Here is a 21,445-nt window from a genome sequence, read left to right on the forward strand (position 1 = left end):
TGCAGAGATCCAAGGAGCCAGGGAAAAAAAGGACCAACCTTCCCTCCCCTTCAATAAAAATAGTTTCTTTGTGGGGTTTGTCTCCCTGAGGAACTTCCTGATACTTGCATACTCTGTCATGTGTAATTGGATTGTAGCTCTTTCTGAGTACCGTTTTCTCCTCTTGACAGCATGGGGTAACCTTGGAAATGTTCTCAAGAGCCAGAGCAAGATTTCTGAAGCTGAAAGCGCCTATAGAAATGCCTTGTACTACCGCAGCAACATGGCTGATATGCTTTATAATTTGTAAGTATATGTGGCTTTCCTGGGCTTGGACCATCTGTGAAACCTGTTGTGAATGGAGCTATTGATTTACTTGCTGGAAATCGAGATGATATAGCTGTTGCTTTGTATAGTTATTTCATTAGTTGTGATCCTTAAACTATGGAGTGGACAGGACCTTTACTTAGTCAACTTTATTGTATAGCCATGTGTTGGATATGGAGAAGGTAAGCTCACAGATCTGTTTGCTTTAAGAGAATTAAAAAAAAAGAATTAAAAAACCCTCACACTGAACAAAGTACATATACATGAGCTGGCAACAGTAGCCCTCCATCTGTTTCTGACTCAGCTAAAATGTAGAAGTGTTATTTAGACTTCTTTTTCAAGTCTGAATAATACTTGGTGGGTGGAGTGGGTGTAAGCACTTCCTAGCATAAACCAATACCCCTTGGTTAGCTCCAGAGGGCTTACTTAATTGTTAAAATAGCAAATTGCTTTTCTCCTATGACTGATTTCAGAGAAGCATAGGCTCAAAAAAGTTTAATTACCAGAATCTTGCTGTAGGGGGTAAAAGAATAAATACCATGAGCATCAAAATAATTATACAGATTTCCCAACTCATTAATATACCACACCATGAACACCAAAGCTAGTGTCATGCTAAGCTTCTCACTGAGGCAAGATAGTGCTGCATCCCCCAGTGGGGCAGAGGCTGGTTCTCTAGGTGTCATGGCTGGGCATCTCACTGTTCCCTGCTCAGCACTGCTAGTCATTCTGGGACTCACCCTTCCTTCCCCTCCTGCCACCACCCACCCAGCCCAAGACCCCATAGTGGGGCTGTGCTACAAATGGGCTCATCACCTTCAATAGCTATGAGTTCTTTCATGATGTGTGCAGAGAACAGAATCATAGAATTATAGAATCATAGAATAGTTAGGGTTGGAAAGGACCTTGAGATCATCTAGTTCCACCCTCCCTGCCATGGACAGGAATGGCTCACACTAGACCATGTCACCCAAGGCTCTGTCCAACCTGCCCTTGAACACTGCCAGGGATGGAGCATTTACCACTTCTTTGGCCAACCTTTTCCAGTGCCTCATCACCCCACAGTGAAGAACTTCTTCCTTATATCTAACCTTATATCCAGGTGACTGTTGTACTTTAGGTAGTAGCATGAAAATTATGTCCTGTGTGAAAAGTATCTGTACAAAAAGACATGTACAAAACCTAAATGCGAATAGTAGGCCCCTTTAAATAAAAACAAAATATGTTCTGCCTGTAAGTCCAGTCTAAAATGGTCATTTATAATATCCAAAACAAAGTTTACCATAATAGACTTTTTTCCACATTTTTCCATGTTTAACAAGGAATAATTTGCCCATTTCATTAATCTGCTGTACAGTTAAGCATACTGGGAGCTCAAAATAATAATAGAATTTCTGTTCCAAAATCAAACTACTATCTGAAAATATGTATATTTTTAATAAACATCAGTTGCACACGTATGTAATTTTTTGTTGTCTGTTAGGCAGTGGAGAGTGTGAAAAGCATATTTTTAAGAAGAAACTCCTTCTGCTCACATTTAAAGAATATCTTTTGAACACAGCAGAAGATTGTAGGGAAAAAACTGACCAGATTGATACTCTTAAGTTTCTCATGCGCCATTCATTTGGGGGATGAAAATTATAACCATTAAAATTTTTATATAAATTTTTATAGAGGGAAACTGAAGTTAATACCAGAGTAAGAAGAGGAAAGGGGTTTGGCGATAAACACAGGGATATAAAAGAAAGCAGATTTCAGTAGTTCTGCTGGTCTCAGAACAAGCTGATAATGTTCCAGCTTTCCAGTCATACACACCTACAGACTTTGATTTCTGTTGAATAGAACATTTCTTGGAGTTCTACTGAATTTGTATAAAAGGAATCTAACTGAAATGCTGGTTACAATATGTAGGGCATGAAGTTACCTTATATATACCTGTGAAAGTTAAGGAAGTGTATTCAGAGGAAAGTGTTTGCTATATAGTGTTTGTATACATATGCTTATGCAAAAAAGGATCTCTAATTCTTAAGCTATTACTATATTAAATACAATTGAATTTTTTTCTTTTAAAGTAAAAAGCTTCACACAACTGTTAGTTATTCAGCTGAAATTGAAAAATCTTGCATCATTTTATTTTTTGGTTTTGTAGTCTTTCCATGTGTTGGATGCTTCCATATCTAGCATGAAAACTAGGTGGTGAATGGAGTGTGTTTTGATATTACAAGACCCAAACTAAGCGATTATTTTAAGCATATACTCTGAAGAGCTCCCTTGCAAATTCGGCCCAGCTTTCATGCGCAGTTCTATGGGAGCCTTTTACAAAAAATTGTGCAATGGAAAAATGTGTCTTACATGTGCTTACGAGAGGCCAGTTAGATTTGTTGTTTCTGGTTTTCAGTGTGTGCCTTTGAAACTGAAGTGGTCACTTAGGAACTTTAGGAAAAAAAGCATCCTTACAGTCATTTCTAATTACTGTATTTTGGCCATAAAATATTCAATGTATATTGTAGTCTCACATGCTCTTTATTGTTTTTTATCTTACATCTCAGTATTTGTTACAGATTAATTGGCACATGCAGCCGAGTGTTATAGAATCATAGAATCATAGAATCGCTAGGGTTGGAAAGGACCTTAAGATCATCTAGTTCCAACCCCCCTGCCATGGGCCGGGACACCTGTTCACAGAGAGCAATAACAAAGTGCTATCTGATTGAGGAAAAAAACAAGGATTAACTCACAATTTGTAACAGGTAGTAAACAAAGAGAGAAACTACATAAATAGAAGTATTTGATGATGTCTCTTTCAAGAAACTAAAATGTGACATTGGCTTAGCAATTGCCTATAAATGCATTTAAATATAGAGGATTTAACACATTAGATGACTGGCTGATTTCAGTGGTATATTTTTATTTTCTGATAGTTATACCTTATGGCTCTGAGTTATAGCTGCTTTTGCCATTTAGGACAATTTAAACCACATTAATTTAGCCTGCATAATTACATAATTTCCATTTGAAGGTTTGTCTCATTCATGTCATTTCCCATAGTGTTCAGATGTGTCCATTCTGTTACCTTAAATAAATTCCTTTTAGAGACCAGCAGAAAAATGTTTATTATTTTAATTTATAAAAACAAAAGAGGGGGAAAAAATGAGGGGGGAAAACCCTGCTAACATTAATTGGTGTTTCGTCACTACTTCAGGTATGGGTAAAAACAGATTTGTTCTGCTGACATTTTCTCAGGTCCAAATAAGTGAAATGTATGCATAGGTTATACCTCAGGATAGTTGTAACCCAGTCTGTCTTGTAGATCTGTGGCTTGGAATTTGCAAAACCTGAGCTCAGACTAAGGACTTGAAGTCTTGTCTGGAAGCTTGTTTTCTGAATCTTATGAAAAACTGAGGGCAAATTCCTGGCAACTCTGACAATATTTGAGATTTTTATAGCAATTTCAGTGCAGAAAGGATTTCAGTTGTTGTTTTATACTGTAAAATGGAGAATGTGTTACAATAGGACTTTAATAAGATAGTTTGTACTTCAAAAATACATATACAGTGGCCTCCTATGAATAACTTCTCTGACATCCTGGGACTGCGCTGCAGGTAATTTTTGCAAATAAATCTCAAAGCCAGCATCTCAAAGCAGTGTAGCACTGCTGACTTCAGCTAGATTTCATAGGGTAGTAAATCAGCGTAAACTGAGATTTCTTTCTCTGTTGTTTTTTTTTTAACTGAGAAATCCATGTATTTTAATACTGTGAAGTACCAAGGACAGAGCTGCAGAAAAACAGTAGTTTGTTTTTCCAAACTAGGCAGTGATTAAAACCAAACTATTTTTAGCTTGCTTTGGCTTTTCAGTCTTTGTTGCCTTATGATTATTAGATAAAGCTCATGGGTTTTTTTTGTATTGTTTCAAATTGCTTCTGATTAATGCCTAAAGTAACATGGCTTATCATGCAAAAGTTTTGCATACATGATTTCACTTTTAAACTTACCTGTGCTTACCGTATTCTTTTATGATCTGTATTGGTAAGCTACATTATCTTGAGTTTCTCAGTCGATTTTAACGATGTTCACAATCTCACATAAATGTTGAAATTTCCTTTAAAATTATACTAATTGCTTTAAATGTTGTAGTTTTGGAGTATACAATACCCTATAAATGATAAATTTCTACCAAACATCCATTCCCTCGCTTTTCTCCCAAAATATCCCATTTTGCCTTTAGTGATACAGGGCTGTGTGAACAAATATGAATTTCCATAAACTTAACTTTGGCAAACTTAGGGTACTATGTCAATAAATGCGGATTTTTTTTTTAGATTTCTGTTTGGTGAAGTCTTCAGTTGTAGCTGAAATTTTAATTCTGTAAAGTCTGAGATTGCAGAAGTGTTTTATAGTCAGAGCTTAACTCTGAATCCTCAGATAAAAATCAATATGAGCAAAGTTCTTCCTTGTCTGTTGTTAACCTATACAACATTTGAAATTGTGTCCCCTCTGCTTCTGCGTCTTAAGGGTTCTGGCATAAAAATCTCCTGTGCTGAGCTATCAGAGATAAAAAGCTCTGAAAGCATGCTCATCTACAAGCATGTAGTTTTTGTGTTTGAACCATGTTTTGTGTTTGCTGCACCACTTCATGTCATAGGAAATGAGTCATGGTTATGGTTCCTCTTCCTTGATAGTCCAGAAGTGTTTTTTTTAGTGCAAAATGTTGAGATAAAAAGTCAAGAGGATGCATCATCCGCTGTCAAAATACCTATTTTTTTTTTTTATTTTTTTTTTAGCTGTGACTGCAGACTTGTTACAAACCTGTTTGGAATTAATCTCTGCTTTGCCAGCTAGTTCTTCCTTTCTCAAAGACAGTAGCTGAAATGTGTAAAGGCTGCTATATTGTGAGACCAGATCTTGAGGTAGCACTTACGTGACCAGTGGTGCAGAAATCTGCTTCAGGACTCTCTGTAGGATCTATATGAAGTACAGATATGCAGTGTAGCATTCAGATAAATATAGTTCTTTGTAGATAATCCCACCTGAAATCAATGGGATAAATGTAGCTTGAGGTATGGATGAACTGCAGTCATGGCAAACTAATAGCTAACAGGCCCTGTATTAACTGTTATCAACCAGTAAACAAAATTGATTAAAATATTTCAATATTTTACCTGGCTTGAAAGTTTTATAAATATTTCCCTCTCATACCTGTTTACCTTGATGCCGGTTATGTTCCTATGTATTGTACTTGGTCAGTTTATGAAAGCTTTAGTAATTTAAATGAGCAATTCTCTCTATAGAAGTGATGTGCATCATTTCTATATAGCCAGAATTTGCTTCTCACTTTTTCCAAGTAATTTCATCCTCATCTATTTCTGGAAAGAAACTTGATACTCTTCCACTGCATTTGTCTTACTACGCTTAAGGAGTCACTGATTTTCTCCCCACTCTCCTTCCATGTGATAGACTTCACATTTTTCCAGTTATGTAGGTAAACTTTCTTTGAATGAAGGTTTCATGTCTCAATTAACATTTTAATTTATCTGCTTTACAACTGGGGGGTGGAGTAAAGAGAAAATAAAATTTTGGAACTGCAAACTTGAAGCAACCGCTTCTGTGTTTTGTTTTTTGGGGGGCCGTTTTCGTAGACTCATACAATTGTTAGGGTTGGAAAGAACCTTAAGATCATCTTATTCCAACCCCCCTGCCATGAGCAGGGACACTTTACACTAAAACATATCACCCAAGGCTCTGTCCAACCTGGCCTTGAACACCACCAGGGATGGAGCATTCACAGCTTCCTTGGGCAACCCATTCCAGTGCCTCACCACCCTTACAGTAAAGAACTTCCTCTTTATATCCAATCTAAACTTACCCTGTTTAAGTTTTAACCTGTTACCAATTGTCCTGTCACTACAGTCCCTAATGAAGAGTCCCTCCCCAGCATCCCTATAGGCCCCCTTCAGATACTAGAAGGCTGCTCTGAGGTCTCCACGCAGCCTTCTCTTCTCCAGGCTGAACAGCCACAACTTCCTCAGCCTGTCTTCATACGGGAGGTGCTCCATTTCCCTGATCATCCTCGTGGCCCTTCTCTGGACTTGTTCCAACAGTTCCATGTCCTTTTGATGTTGAGGACATGAGAACTGCACACAATACTCCAAGTGAGGTCTCACAAGAGCAGAGTAGAGGGGCAGGATCACCTCCTTCGACCTGCTGGTCATGCTTCTTTTGATGCAGCCCAGGATACGGTTGGCTTTCTGGGCTGCAAGCACACACTGAAGCTGGCTCATGTTCATTTTCTCATGGACCAACACTCCCAAGTCCTTCTCCACAGGGCTGCTCTGAATCTCTTCTGTGCCCAATCTGTAGCTGTGCCTGGGATTGCTCTGACCCAGGTGTAGGACCTTGCACTTTGCATGCATTTTGGGGTTATGCTTTTTATTTATTTAGCTTGGTATTCTTATCCACTGTAGAAAGTTCATTAAAAAGTGCTAGAAGGCTTTAAGCTCTTCATCCAAGTCTGTTACTTGAGTTTACTCTTCTGTATCAAGCATCCTTATGTCAAGGACATGCTTTCCGTTGTTCATCCTTGCATAAGGAAGAGAGAAGGTGTTGTGTCTCTATAACCACAACAGACAGGTACGTTCTCAAATGCGTGCCAGTTGCCATGCTCCTCCACTGGCTTGTGTTCAATGCCTTGTACCACATCGCTGCTTTTGTATTCTTTCTACTCCTTCTACCCTCTGCCAGTGATCTCTAAAGAGCAATTATCATTTCAAAGTGTAAACAAAGAAGGGGAAAGGCATGGCAAGAACAAATCCACTCCTAGCTATGCAAAGAACTTTTTTACATATCCATGTGCCCTGCCACTGGGAGGGGTGAGCTACTGGAGACTCAGCAGTGCCCACAGAGTGTGAACTCCAGCTGACAGATGTTCTTCCTCTGCTTCTAGAAATTGGTCATTCAGAGCAACTTCCTCCACTCTTCCCATATTTACTATAGGCGAAGGAAGTAGCAATATGAGATAAAAATCAACGGTCTCTTTTAAAAGGAAATGGAGTAGAACTGTATATTTGTCGAACCTTAGAAATGCACCCTGAACCTTTTAAAGATGTCTTCAATGTAATAAAGAATAGTAAAAAAAATGGCAACCAAATTTTACATTGATTGTGCAATCAGGTACATTTACTAGCCAAATTGGAAAGTTTTGGCTAAGCATTTAGTCTTCCTTTTTATTTTCACACACACACACACACACACACACACACACATACACACACATGAAAAATGGAAATATTCACGCATCAAACCTTTTTCAGTTTGCCATTTTTACAGACCTTTAATCTATTATCACTCCTTTCCAGGTGAGTGGAAAGGAACTAATTTTTGTTTAAAAGTTTTGAGAGCCAGTAGATGAGGAAGCATAGACTCCATCTGCCATTGCCAGCTTCTGACTGAAACCCTAGCAACCAGCTGTAGGATAATGGGTTGCATAAAGGAGGAAGGATGAAATGGATTTATCAAAACAGGGCTGATGAAATGCTAAGAACTTCAAGGAGGTCATGGACTTTCATTGTTACAGCCTGTGGGTCTCACTTCATTGACCTCTGTTGATGCTCCTCTGTTATGTAGTGAGTCAGTTCTTTTCTTGAAAGCTTTGCTTACTCTGTTAATTATGCATCAATTAATTCAGAGCTTATGACACCACTTCTTTCTGTTCAACCATGGTCAGTTTGCTTGAAGAACACTTTGCAATTCTCTAGTTGAATTGGCATAGAAAAGTTTTATTTTTAGTGATTTCAAAGTAATTTTTAGTCTTTGAAAATTCTCTAGCTGGAAGATAGTAAAAGTGAAAATAAGACGAGGCATATTGAACTTTGCTTTCATGGCTTTGGCCTTCATTTTGAAATGAGACTACAGTCAATGAAAAAGGAAGCATTTCAGTGACAAAATAACCCATACTTCACCAGTTTCTGGAGGAGGAGGATAAATGTATAGTCAAACTTCCACTTGAAGCTTGTTGAAGACTTGTTAATGCAACTTAACATATTGCAAAGGTAATCGTTTCAGAGGCAAACCTTGGACTTGCTGCCTGAACACAACATTGCTGGAGCAACCAGCAGAGAGCCTTGAGTAGAGGAGATCCATCCTCCACTCCCAGGTTCTGTCCCTTGGGCTGCTGTTCCTTCACCGGCCCTGCTATCTCTTCTGATTAGGTTCACTGGTGTAGCAATGTGGTATCAAGGGTGAACTGCACTGTTCCTCAGAACCTTGGGTCTGCCTCTCAGATGTAATGCCTAGCAGAAAATGAACATGATTTTTGTCTTGGAAATGGCTTAGATGTTGTGAAATGCAGCAACAGAAAGGAGAATATAGGACCTAAAGATGTAAAGATTTTCTTCAACTAGCTTTGAAAGAAGCAGGACTTTGTCATGGGATTCTGGGGCTTATTTGTATTTTGCTCCAAAGGTAAATATTTATAAGAAGGTGGTGGTGTTTTATGTGTCAAAACTGGAGACAGAAGCAAATATTGAACTACTGCTCATTTATATTCCTTCTGTTTAGTGAATGAGGCAATAGAACTGTGGAAGTAATAGTAACTAATAATGTAGTTAAGAGATTGGGATTATAATACATGCCTTAGAAAGAGAAGCCAGACGTTGCATGAGCAGTATTAATTTTGGCAGCAATTAAATTTGAAATGTTTGCATTTAGTTTTAGTCACATTTTATGAGTAATTACACAGAGGTTTGTGAGCATATTTATATGCCTACGTTTTGTTTGAGCTTAAAGCTAGAGACAATGTAATTTTTGTCATCTTGGAAGTGAAATATAACTGCTTTTTAAACTCCTCTAATATTCACTGTAAATTCAGGAATGCTTTGCAAATTTAATGAAATGTTCATAATCTTAACTGATGATTACCTATTTAAATTAGTTGTCCCTTTTCAGTGGACATTCAAGCCAGCTATCTCTCAGAAGTATGCTCCCCTGATTTCATTCAGCTGAAAATTTTATTGTTTGATTTTCCTTTAAGCCTTTTCCTGACTTTGTTTAATCTGAAACTAGAACTAGAGACTCATAAATCTAACCATTTTTGCACTGTCAGAAGCCACAGGGAAAACCAGTGATCAATCAAGACCAATTTCACAAGAAAAGGAGGCACTTTCATGCCTTGTCAAGGTTTTTAAAATTATATCCTATGTTTTTTCTCTCCTTTTTCTTCTAACAAACCTTACAACAAATAAAAACAAACAATTATTTGCTGGAATACAGCATTCAATCTCACATCTGAGCAGTTTAGTGGGTTTTTTATGTGTTTAGACGTATATAAAAACAAGGTGGGGGGCAAGAGAGAGACAATGTCTGCTAATTGAATAACTTAAAAGGAAAAAAAGACAAGTAGACCAAAAGACCTTAAAGTATCAAGTATTTAATCAAGTGTGTCAGTACTAAAGCATGTAGTGAACACAGAAGATTAATTTGATAATAATTACAAATAAACGTTCTTTAAATCCAAAAAGCACAAGTGTCATACACTCACCAGAGTAATTTATTTTTTTCAAGTTGACCAATTACTGTAGTACCTCTCTTAATATATGAAATTGTTTATTCCAGAACTAAAGTATAAATGGAACTTTTCTGATAAATTTGTCATAAAATTGTGTTTAAGAATGTTTATGTTTTGGGTTGTTTTTTTTTTATTTAAAAAAAAAAGCAGCTTAAATGTCAGAAAATGCAAGTCATTTATTTTTATGTTAATTCTATTTCTATCCATAGAAAAATGGATCAAAATGCAATAATAATAATAACAACAACAATAATATCATCCCCTGGAATAATAACACTATACAATTTTTTAGAGTAAACAAAATCAGGTTCTAGAAAATCTGCAAAATGTCGTTGCTATTCTGACAATCATACCTCTTGCCACCTGCAAGATTGTCGTGGTTTAAACCCAGTCAGGTAATTCATTCGCTCACTTCCCCCCCCCCCTTTCTTGCCCTCCCCCTGCTCTCGGAGGGACGGAGAGGAGAATTGAAAAGAATGCAACTCCCACGGGTTGAGATAAGAACAGTTTAGTAACTAAGGTATAACACAAATCACTACTGCTGCCAACAATAATAACAATGATAAAGGAAATAACAAGGGAAGAGAATACAACACCTCAGCACCAGCCGACCGATAACTTGCCCCCCCTCAGCCCGACCAAGCACCGACCGATACCTCCTCCAACCCCGCAGTCCCCCAGCCCTTCCAGTTAACTCCCAGTTGCATCCTGGGCATGACGTGCTGTGGTACGGAATACCTCTTTGGTCAGTTTGGGTCAGGTGTCCTGTCTCTGCTTCCTCCCGGCTTCCCCTCCTCCCTGGCAGAGCATGAGGCTCACAAAGTCCTTGGCCAAACCAAAACATCGCTTGTTATCAGCTCTGTTCCCAGGCCGAAAGTCAAAACACTGCACTGCACCAGCTACCAAGAAGGGGAAAAAAAAGACTGCTACTGCTGAACCCACGACAAAGATGCTTGACAGTTAGTTAAAAGCCTTGGTGCCATGCCAAAAAATATCCTGAATGTTATCCCCTCATTGCTCACATTACTGCAAGTACCAACTAAGTGTAAGTCCTGTTACTATTAGAAGTGGTTTACTACGTAATTTGAAGTTACTTGAGAGTTTCAGAAGCAAAGCTGTGTGGTGCTGATAGTGTAGAAAAAAAGAGGGACTATTCCTCCATTCTGTTAAAGCCTGACCCAACGATGGGAAGGAACCGATGTAGATGATGGTTACTTCTTTAGCTAAGCACTGTTCTGTTTTAGAGTCATAAAATGGTTTGGGTTAGATTTTTTCCCTTAAAGTTTACTGATTTAATTCAAAAAGTTTTTGTGAGACTTGGAGGGAAAAAAAAATTTCTCTGATTAGATACTGGAGATGGAAAAAGTCCAGGATCTTTGCAATTCAAAAAGGTATCAGCAGATAAAAGCATAGAGGAAGAAGAGAAAATTGCTGTTGAGTTAGAGAAACTACAAATAGAGATGATAACCCTCCCACCTAAAAGAAATAGCTACATTTATTTTTTTCCTGGATATTTTGAGGTATGTGAAGAGGGACATGTACCCCTGGATAATAAGGCCTAAGTCTCTACTGTGAAATGACTAATTTTTATGGATTTTTAGATCCTTGTGATTTAAATGTATTTGTGTATGCTTTTTTCAGTCTTCTAAAACTTCACGGACACTGTAATGCTTTGAGCCTTCATTTAAGCATATCAATGATGTCCAGACCACTTATTTCTCAGAAATTTTTGGGTGGCTGGTGTAAATTGTAATTCACAAGGATGTTTGTCTTGAGAAATTTAATTAAAGCCCTTGGATTATGAAACTAACTGAGAACTGGAAGTATTCAGCATCAATTCTGATACTCTTTGTTTATTAAATTTCTTCACAGCAGAAAGAAGACTGGGAAAAATTGAACTGGTGTAGGTGCTCAGCTGTACAGTAAATAATGTAGTGAAATTACTTAATAAGAGGACTGCTTATGGAACTGCATGTGAAGTGTGTTAATTTTATTGTGCATTTGGAAAAGAGCTGCTTATTTCAAGTCAAGGGAAAATGACAGGCTAAACATGAATGACTTAAAAATACCACCACCATACCTCATCCACTTTTAAAAGTCTTACAGTCTACTGTTTTCTCAACTAAATAAATGAATCTCCTGGTTTCCAAAAAAGCCCAATTATTGCATTTAACATCTGCTTTTTTAAAGCCATGTGGATGCACCTGATGTTTATGACTTAATCTTGTTTTTCCCATTTAATTGTTAGTAACATGCAGAGTTGTATCTCTGAAATACCAGTCAGCATGTGTTTGTTACCTTAGTTTTGTTCCCAACATTTATTTTGAAGTTATTCTTTGCAGTAACCTCCCCCTCTCTTTTTCCTTTTCCTTACGCAGAGGATTACTGCTTCAGGAGAACAGCAGGTTTTCGGAGGCATTGCATTACTATAAACTGGCAATTAGTAGCAGACCCACACTAGCATGTAAGTATTTCAACTATACAAGCTTGCGTGATATTGACTACAGGGTTTTTTTTAAGGAAATCTTCCTAGTCTTTAATAACACTTTTTTTCTTATGAAGTTTTTAATTCAGAAAGCAAAAATGAAAATGTGCACATTTTGTTTGAAAGCATTTATTAGTCAACAGCTACATTTAACGTAGTGTACAGAAGAAGCAGTTAATGAGTTAACACTGGACAGCACTGCTTCTGATCTGGGGTGGTGAGCCGTAAGTGCTGTTGCCCAAATTTTCAGTCTCCTGTTTTCTGTTTCATATAGCCAGTTTCTTATTTTTGAGGTATGTGATGTAACAGACATATTTTTGAAGTCCTTTTACTTTTCCTTTCTTGCCTGGGGGAAAAGGGAAATAATCCATACAAGGTTGCTAGCAATCGGTTCCAAAATTAAGTGGATACCTTTTAAGATTGCTGTCTTTTTTTTTTGTAGCTTCAGTATTAAATCTTCTATATATGTATGTATACACATACTTGTATATATGTATGAATATATGTATATATTTTTGTGACATTTCAAATAGTGATGCTATATGCTTCATACAGTCCTAAAAAGAGGAACAAAATGGAGCACCCTGCTTAACCAGTGTTCTGTTCCCTCCTTCCTCAGTCTTAATAGCCACTTTCTCTTTAGTTGTCTCTGAACTTTTACCTCTTCTGTGTTCCTCTTTACACCCATGAGTGATCTATACTATACAAACCCCAGATTAGATAACCATGGGATCTCTTTCAGATATTACTTTGAAGTAATATATTTCAAATATTACTTTGAAACATTGGAACCACATCAAGAGATAACATTTTTTCCCTCTTCACAGCTGCCTATTTAAATACTGGTATCATCCTGATGAACCAAGGGAAGACAGAAGAAGCCAGGAGGACTTTCCTGAAGTGTTCAGAGATCCCTGATGAAAATTTGAAAGACCCTCATGCCCATAAAAGCTCTGTTACTAGCTGTCTTTATAACTTAGGAAAACTTTTTCATGAGCAAGGACACTATGAGGTAAGACTCCAGATTTTTCTGCTGTATAATGATAAAACTTTCATACATAAGTAATAGCTATTGCTTCCAGCCAGACTTTCAAAATACATCACAGGCACAAGTTGATTGAATTTCACCAAATCAAGATTAGCATTCTCTACAGAGAATATTTATTCTTTATAGCCACAGGTGTGATGACGTTAATTAGCAGCATGATGTTCTGATGTCAGAGTCAACATTAGCAATGGTCACATCTGTTGTGTGTTAATTCATTCTTTTTGTCTTTATCCCCATGGCTGGTATGCAAAGAATATAGCCTGATTACAGACCAGCCGATCTAAAGTGTACTGGCTTTTTATTCAAAACAGAGTAAGTCCCTCTTTAGTTGAAAAAATGCAATTATGTTTGCTTTCTAGCCTCAAAAAACAAGAACTAGTTGGAACAATTCAAAACTTCAGTGATTAAAAACATCCCGCTATGTGCTATTTTCAGATAAGTGCTGATGTGGGTTGGATATCTTTAATGTAACCCTATGCTGTACCCAACCCATCCCATTTCATTTACATGTGCAAATGTGGCTGTTGTGATTCCTCTCCATTCTCCCTGATGAAAGTACTAAAACTGGACATTTGATTGACTTTTACCTTTAGCAGTATTTGAAGGAGTCGTTCTCCCTTTGCCTTGCTGAGCATACTTCAGACAGGAATTATGCATGGTTTTGATCCATATAACTCTTCCTGACCATGACAGTTAATTCAGCTGTTTAAGATTAGGCATGCACAAGCTCCATGAACTCTTTGTCATCTGTATGCTGAATCCAGCTTTCTCAGATGGCAGTTACTAATTGGTTAAAACACAGACAGCTAATACATCCATAAAGATAAGAGAACAGCAGCATGTTGTCTGCACAACCAATAGATCGTAGAGGTGGAGTTTGATGCCTGGGAGGTACAAGGGATTTTAAGACTATAAACCATCAGATTTCTGCTTGGTGATCATTGCAGTCTGATCCAGCCTTGAGTTGATCATACACTTAGATTTTCTCAAGCGTATTTCAGCCTTCACAGGTTGTGACTGTTTGATGGGATGATGCAGAATATTATGCACAGCTAACAGACTGACCAGTAAGCATACTAAGTGTTGAATGAATCATAGATGTGTGATCAAGTAATTCAAGGCACGGCACATTTGCAAGGGAATCCAATTTTGGCATTCTTGACACTATAATCTCTGTCATTCCTTCTGTGGAGCCAACTTCATTTGTATGGATTATGCTTTGTTATTACTTGGCAGTAGACAATAATTTTAGGTCACTTAGTGTAGCTTAGTCATCAGAAAGTCCTTTGTCTGCAGTTTGATATTATTCCATATTCTCTGACAGTCTATACAATATATGTTTATAAACTCGTGAGTCATTGAGGGATAGAGAAGAGAGTTGCAATATTGGAACTAATTTGATCTCTTGTCAATACGCTTTACTGACTTTGGAAAAACTTATATAAATGAGAAATTTTAACTTTCTCTGGTATTTATGATGTGTTTTCCTTCTCTCTGCACCTTTCATTTTGAAAGGAAGATAGTTTGGTTTTACTGTATATGTGAAAGACTGTTTTTGAAATTGGTTCTTTACTAACGATTTATCCCACTTGTGTGTCTCTTTTTCAGGATGCCCTCATGGTTTACAAAGAAGCAATACAGAAAATGCCAAGGCAGTTTGCCCCACAGAGCTTATACAACATGATGGGTAAGTGCATTGTTACTGCCTTAGAAAGGTATTTAGGGTGTTAGGCAGGGTGATACAAAAAAGCTTAGCCAGGCAACTGGTGCTGAAATGAATTAGCTAACAAAACCAAAATAATTGCTTTCAGTAGATACAAGCCAAACCAGGTTCAGAGCTTAAATGACAGCAACTGCAACACTGCATAAGGCACACTAAATGATAAGACTGTTAGATACTTGATGTCTTTAGAGAGTGTCTATGCAGCATGTTTACGTTTAGAATGCATGGAGAATTAAGTGGAATTCTCTCTGAAAGGGCATTTGTTTCTTCTAAGCAACCTCAATGTCTGGCCCAGTAAACTCTGTGAGCTCCTTTCTGGGACAGAAAAGGATGTAAGATGCTTTACTTTAAAGTAGTTCAAGGTAGAGCAATTAAAACTATATGTGGAAACAATTAGGATAAACAGGAAGCATGTGGGGTTTTGTGGTCATCCCTCCCTTCTCTCCTCTCCCAGTACCTAATGTATGAGAGAATGTATTGGTTGATGTCATTCGGTTTGACACAGTTGCAGAAAGAAGGCACCACTCACTTCTGTCTACTTATTCAGAAAGACATCTTTTATTAGCTCCTTACAAGTACTAGGGCATAGGAAAAAAATATTCTAAAATTGTAGTTGTAACTGATGCTATGTGTTTGTAAAACCTAAATTAATTTATGCTCTGTAAATGCTAAATTAATTACTTTTCTTGTCATAGTGACAAAGTATCTAATGTCAATAATACTATAAGCACTTCCTTAAGAGTTCATACAATTCAGTGGAGACTTATTTTCCCTGAGTGCTGAGCTTTGTCATATTCATACAAATGGCTAAAATCTCTAGAACACACAAGTTGATTATTGCATGTACTTCACAGAGGATCTTAGTGCAACTGTTGTTTTATCAGTTTTATCAGGATTTGCTGGTAAATTCAGTTGGGTTATCAAAACAGTCACCACTGTGTAAATTAAACTTCTGCTTGCTATCAGTGTCCTGTAGTGGCTGAAGTACTTCAGTGCTCCAGCAAATCCTCTGAACTCTGACTGCCCTCTTTAGTGCAAATATATATTTCATAATTTTGATTAAAGTGCTCCTTGGAAGTACAGAAATTGGAAAAAGTAGACCAGCGCTGTTTCTAGCATGATGGTTGTTCCACTGCAAAGTGAGCCTGTGCCACTTCTTGTGTTCCCATTAGTAGATGCTCCCTTTAGGATCACCCTGACCTATACAATTCTTTACTTTTTTACTTTATTTTTCCCATTTGTTACTTTTTTAGGTTCAGAATGGCTTTCTCAGCTCCCTTTATAAGCACAGTCCATGATGTACAAGTTCACTCTGTTCCTGGGATTTGCATTTATTAAGTCAAAGCGATAGTGAACACAAAGACCAGCTCAGTCCTTTGCCTGGGCTTGGCTGCTGCTACACTTCCTCCGTGCACTGCTTAGCCCATACTTGGGCTTGTTTCTTTTAGTCAGCTGCCAGCATTTCATGGATGTCCTAGCGGCATAACAAGTTAGGATCAGTTGAGCTTACCTTGTAAAGAGCAACAGGCTATTATGGAGCTTGGTAAAGTGAAACTAATCATTAACATAGCATTTATTTGTATTTTGTTTGCTGTTGTGATGGCAGCTGTTGCAGGGAAACCAGAACTTGCTTCACACCAGTTGCTGAGGTGTAGCTTGTTTATGCTGCAAAGGCAATCCAAGGGGCTACATAAAGGGTCAGGTAGTGACTTGAATTTAGCACAGTGCTGCTATATTAACAGCAATACTCAGACTGATTTGTTTAAAGCTGTCCTGGATGTGTCTATCTGAGCAGTAGTGGAGTGAGTTAGGTTAGTCTCTCTTACCTGTATTAGTGTAAAAATTAGATGACATGACAAAGGTAGGTAGCTAGACTCACTTTATAGGATGGAAAGGAAAAGATAACCTCTGGGGAGTAATTAAGACCATCTGATTTAGATTATTTATTTTAGATTATACAAATAAACCCCTGCAAGCATACTTCTCCTGTAAAAGGAGCTGAGATAGCTAGCTTAGATTTACTAGCTCAAGTTGTGTGAGATAAATCCTAAACACCCATTCAGTCATCTCTTTGCATTGGGTGTGACAGGAGAACAAGGACACGACATCCGTTATCAGGAGTACATCCACTCTGCAGTTCATAGCGTGTCACTGGGCATCAGAAGGCCAGCTGGATTGTTTATTTCTGTTTTGAAGTTCAAGATAAAATTACAAACATGTTTGCTATAACACTTTCTCTGATAAACAGCTTTACATAAACTTGTCTGCCTGCTTCTTGCCTTTAAAAGGGAGACTGGAGGAACTGAAATAGGCCAGTCCTGTCTTGTGTGCCTGGAACTGCATGAATCTGACACTGAGCTGTGCCCACTCTCCATATGCTTATTGCTAAAGAGAAGGGGGAAAAACTGGGAAGTGCTCCCCATCTGCTTGGGAAGGAAGGGTCTTTGCCTGTTTTTTTACATGTGGAAAAAGTCTTCATGGTTTATCATGAAGTCCGAGAGTAGCTAGAATTTGAGGATTATCTGCTGCAGTTGTTACTGTGATTAATGTATTCTGAGTCTCTATCAATCACTCTGCTTGGTTCAGTGACACACAAATTGCCACATATTGGCATATGATCTAAGAAAACATTGCTTTCTCTAATTTTTAATAATTATTCAATGATGTCATTGAAGCTTTTATGTAAGCTTTTTCCCCTGTATGATGTATATGACAAAAGAGAATAGGAGACAAACTGTTTAAACTGAAATAGGTTTGAACTCCGGCACTCTGAGTACAGTAGCATTAACACTCCATCAGTGTTAAGCCTTTACACCACCTGCTTTCCCTGTTTGTGTTACACTTCTTTTCCTGTGCTTGCTTCTATTGGCCTTTCACTCTGACAAGCCCAGTGACTCACTCCTCCAGTGTACCAGCCTGCCCGGCTGACTCTCATTCTTTAAAACCTTAAGTAACTTGACTCTTAAACAAAAAAGAAGTACTGGGGCTCAAGAAGCAAGCCGTCCATTTGACTTTGCATTTATTCATGGTACAAAAGGCAGGGCCAGAATACCAGCGCTGGATGTTCTACATTTGTGTATATGAGAAGTTGCAGGGCAGTCTCCTGTTGCTGTGATTTATTTTGCCAGGTGTGCAACAACTCAGCTAAAGAAACCATATGTTTCTCTGGCTTTGTACCAAGAAAATAAACACACACACACACACACACAGGCACACACACACACACCCCTTTTGGGGGGCTTTTTTTTTTTTTTTTTGGTTAAAAGAGTCCCAAACAGCTAAAAATTAAAACTCTAAAACTAGAATCAAAATAATTATTCAACAAGCTGTGTAGGTTTGGCTTGGAATTTATTTTCTCTATGTCATATTTCTTTGATGTAAATTAAAAAGTACATGCTAAGGTTACACAGATTAATTTGCTTGGCATGGCAACATGCACTACAAACGCAAGAGTCCAGCTCAGCTGCATTAAATAGGTAATATATTTTGTTTCAAGTTTCAATTAAAGCCTGGGGTCAAAAGATAAAATGGTCCCTGTGGGATCTTGAACACTTTAATGCCAATATTAGGATTGCTTAAGGATCAGACTCTGCTCTAGATGTCTTTTGTGTTTCTTGAAATCTGATATTGTACAGTTGATTGTATTACATTGCTTTTAAAACCACATTGGCCCACCTGCTACAGTAATTCATATTCCTGCCAGTTAAGTGGTGTGAGGTGGACCATGGAGGTTTTATTTTATTACTAAACAGTAACAAGAAAGATGTTATGGTTTAGATGGGCAAGATACTATCATAAGGACAAGTGTCTTGATGGGACTTCATCTGCCCTTTCCAGCTAACATTGGAGTGCAAAGTCTTACAGACATTTGTTAATAAGAAATGCAAGTTACAAGAGAACCTAACATTGCAGGAGTGAATACAGTTAGTGATGCACAAATTAGAGTTTAGATTTCTCTTTGCTAATCTGTTACATGCACATGGACAGAAAACAAATCGTACACAAGTGGCAGACAGGTACAGAGCAGGAAAGGCGAGCCAGATTCTACATCTGGTGCAGAGGTTTGCATCTTAAGTGCAAAGGCTTAGCATGCAGGGGGACTTTCTGTGTTGATGATTATAACATAACTATTGCTTTATTTGATTATGCTTTTGGGTGGATGTGGTTGTTTGTACAAACCTGTTAATATTGTTAAGGCTCCTATCCCATTTGCCCCTTGCTCCCATTAAATGCTTTTTTTATTGAATTACTTTTAAATATTGTTTAGAACTCCAAGAAACACTTTTGCTGGTATAGTTTTACAATTCATGCTGTGCAAGACTTACTTTTTAAGAGCCAAAGTTGATTAAGCTGTGAAATGCATATCCCACATCATAACTTATGCAGAACATTGTACCTGCACTGGTCTGAGCTCCAGTTGTGCTTCCTATGCATCTCATGAAGCTTTACCGATAATTTATTACTAAATGCACATTACAAACTACTTTTTTTTTTCTTTTAAAACCATCTTGGTCAAAAAAAAAGTTTGTTTTTTCTCTTTTCTTATTTTGTTATGTGTTCTAGGGAAATAAGAATACACTTCAATGCTGAGGGGAGTAAAATTCTGTGCTTCCTTCTCCCCTTCCCTATCCTCATCTTGCTACTTTAAGCCTTCCTCCTCTGAGACTTTGCAGACTATGGTAGTTTATATCTGCTGGCCAAAGCTGTGTATAAATTTCCAGGCTGATTGCAGTGTCTCCTGTTTTTTTCACTTTGTTTTGTTTGAGGGTTTCAAGCTGAGTATGGAGGTTTCATGAGTGGTTTGCTGAGGGGGTAATGGATGCACTGTTTGAGAACAGGGTTGGTTGTTGGGGTTTTTTTCCTGATTCTCAGGTCTTCTCGGGTTTATCTCTTTGGACTATTGATCTATAATTTCATGTGAATTGCATGAGTTTTCTTAAGCAATGTTCTGAAAAAGCTAAGGGTCTAAGCCTGAAATGCATTTGTATTATAAACATACAGGGTTTATATGAAAATAAGTGTAATCATAACATTTGTAGACCAAAAATATGGTCTGATACTGAAATTGTACTACAGGGATCCCACTTAGATAAGATTCTAATGAAAAATGCTTCTATTAAGATGGTTTTAAAGAAACCTAGACTGGCATAATGTCTGTTTTACTGACAAAAAGAAATATTTTAAATGTGTGTAAATAAAGTAAAAGGCAAAAAAAGAGTACAATCACTTGTTCAGTTAGGAATTCTTAGTTTGTTCCCTTCTGATATGCTGCTGCACATCTTTTGGAAAATGAAATTATCTATCTCAGGTGAGCTCAATGCCTCTATTTGTGTCAGTATACTTCTTTCACTGAAGTCTTCGTACAGCAGGAAACAGCTGTGCAAAGTCCACACTGCAAGTGATCTTATTTTGCCCTTCAGTTGTATCTGTTTTCCACTTTAGGTATTTTCCTTCCAAAGTAGCTTAATGGTCTAATTAAATAAGATCAAAGGCTTTGCTTTGACTAATTGAAGCCTATAAAAAACTGCTCAACCATAGTAAATTTGGATTGACTCACATCCATCAAAAGCTCTCTTAAAATACAATACATTCCTTGAAATCTTCAAGGAGATTGTTTTGTAAAAGGAAAAAAAAAAACAAACAGAATATTTTCAGTCTGTGCAGAACTTGGTGCTCATTAAACTTACATGCTTCAGCTGTTGCAGAGATATACATGCACTGCATATTTATCACCAAGACTGTTAATCTTCTGCAATATATCTTAAACATCAGTATAGTATAGTATAATATACAACTATGCTTCTAGATTTATTGTGTTATTGTTGTTATTGTATGTGCTGGTACCTAAGGGAAAAAAAGAAGGAAGTTATGTATCCAGACAGGTGCATTTATGGTAAATGCATCTGCAGCCTTGATTTGAGCACGGAAGCTGCACAGTTGCATTATGAAAGATACAAACCCCTTGTGGAAGGGGTTTGTACACAGGGTTTCAGACCTCTCCATCATTTTCTAAGGCAACCTGTTTCTGTTCCAAATTCAAATAGATGATGGAAAAATAAAATTTAAATCCTGACTGAATGTATGTGTTAGAAATTTTTGTTTTCAAAGTGCGTCTTCATGTTCCTCTCTGTCTTGACATCTGCTTTTGTCAGTGCCAAATTATGTATTTTCTATATTACATTTTTAACATCCACAAATTTGAGTGGCAGATAGTTAACAGATACAAGTATGATTCGGGACAGGTTTATCCTGTATTGCCTTCTTTACGGAGATGATTTTTCAGTTGTCTTTTCAGCAATATATTTTGGGGTCCTAAGAGGAA

The 21,445-nt window shown here is 37.5% G+C and overlaps 1 protein-coding gene across 6 annotated transcripts in view; it reads left to right on the top strand.

The window, feature by feature from the left end:
- The window catches only part of TMTC2 (transmembrane O-mannosyltransferase targeting cadherins 2), a 269,879-nt gene that overhangs the window by 172,731 nt on the left and 75,703 nt on the right, over positions 1-21,445 (top strand). For all 6 annotated transcript variants that reach the window (XR_009963880.1, XM_062613860.1, XM_062613857.1 and 3 more), the window contains 4 exons: positions 171-285; positions 12,246-12,331; positions 13,180-13,364; positions 15,009-15,087. Coding sequence is in view for 5 of the 6 variants with exons in the window: in XM_062613860.1 (XP_062469844.1) it covers positions 171-285; positions 12,246-12,331; positions 13,180-13,364; positions 15,009-15,087 (465 nt within the window). In the remaining variant the exon portion in view is untranslated. The remainder of the gene's footprint in view (positions 1-170; positions 286-12,245; positions 12,332-13,179; positions 13,365-15,008; positions 15,088-21,445) is intronic.

Source organism: Pezoporus occidentalis, unplaced genomic scaffold, assembly GCF_034315485.1.
Source record: "Pezoporus occidentalis ecotype Australia unplaced genomic scaffold, CSIRO_AGI_Poc_V1 ctg17, whole genome shotgun sequence".
Classification (NCBI taxonomy): domain Eukaryota; kingdom Metazoa; phylum Chordata; class Aves; order Psittaciformes; family Psittacidae; genus Pezoporus; species Pezoporus occidentalis.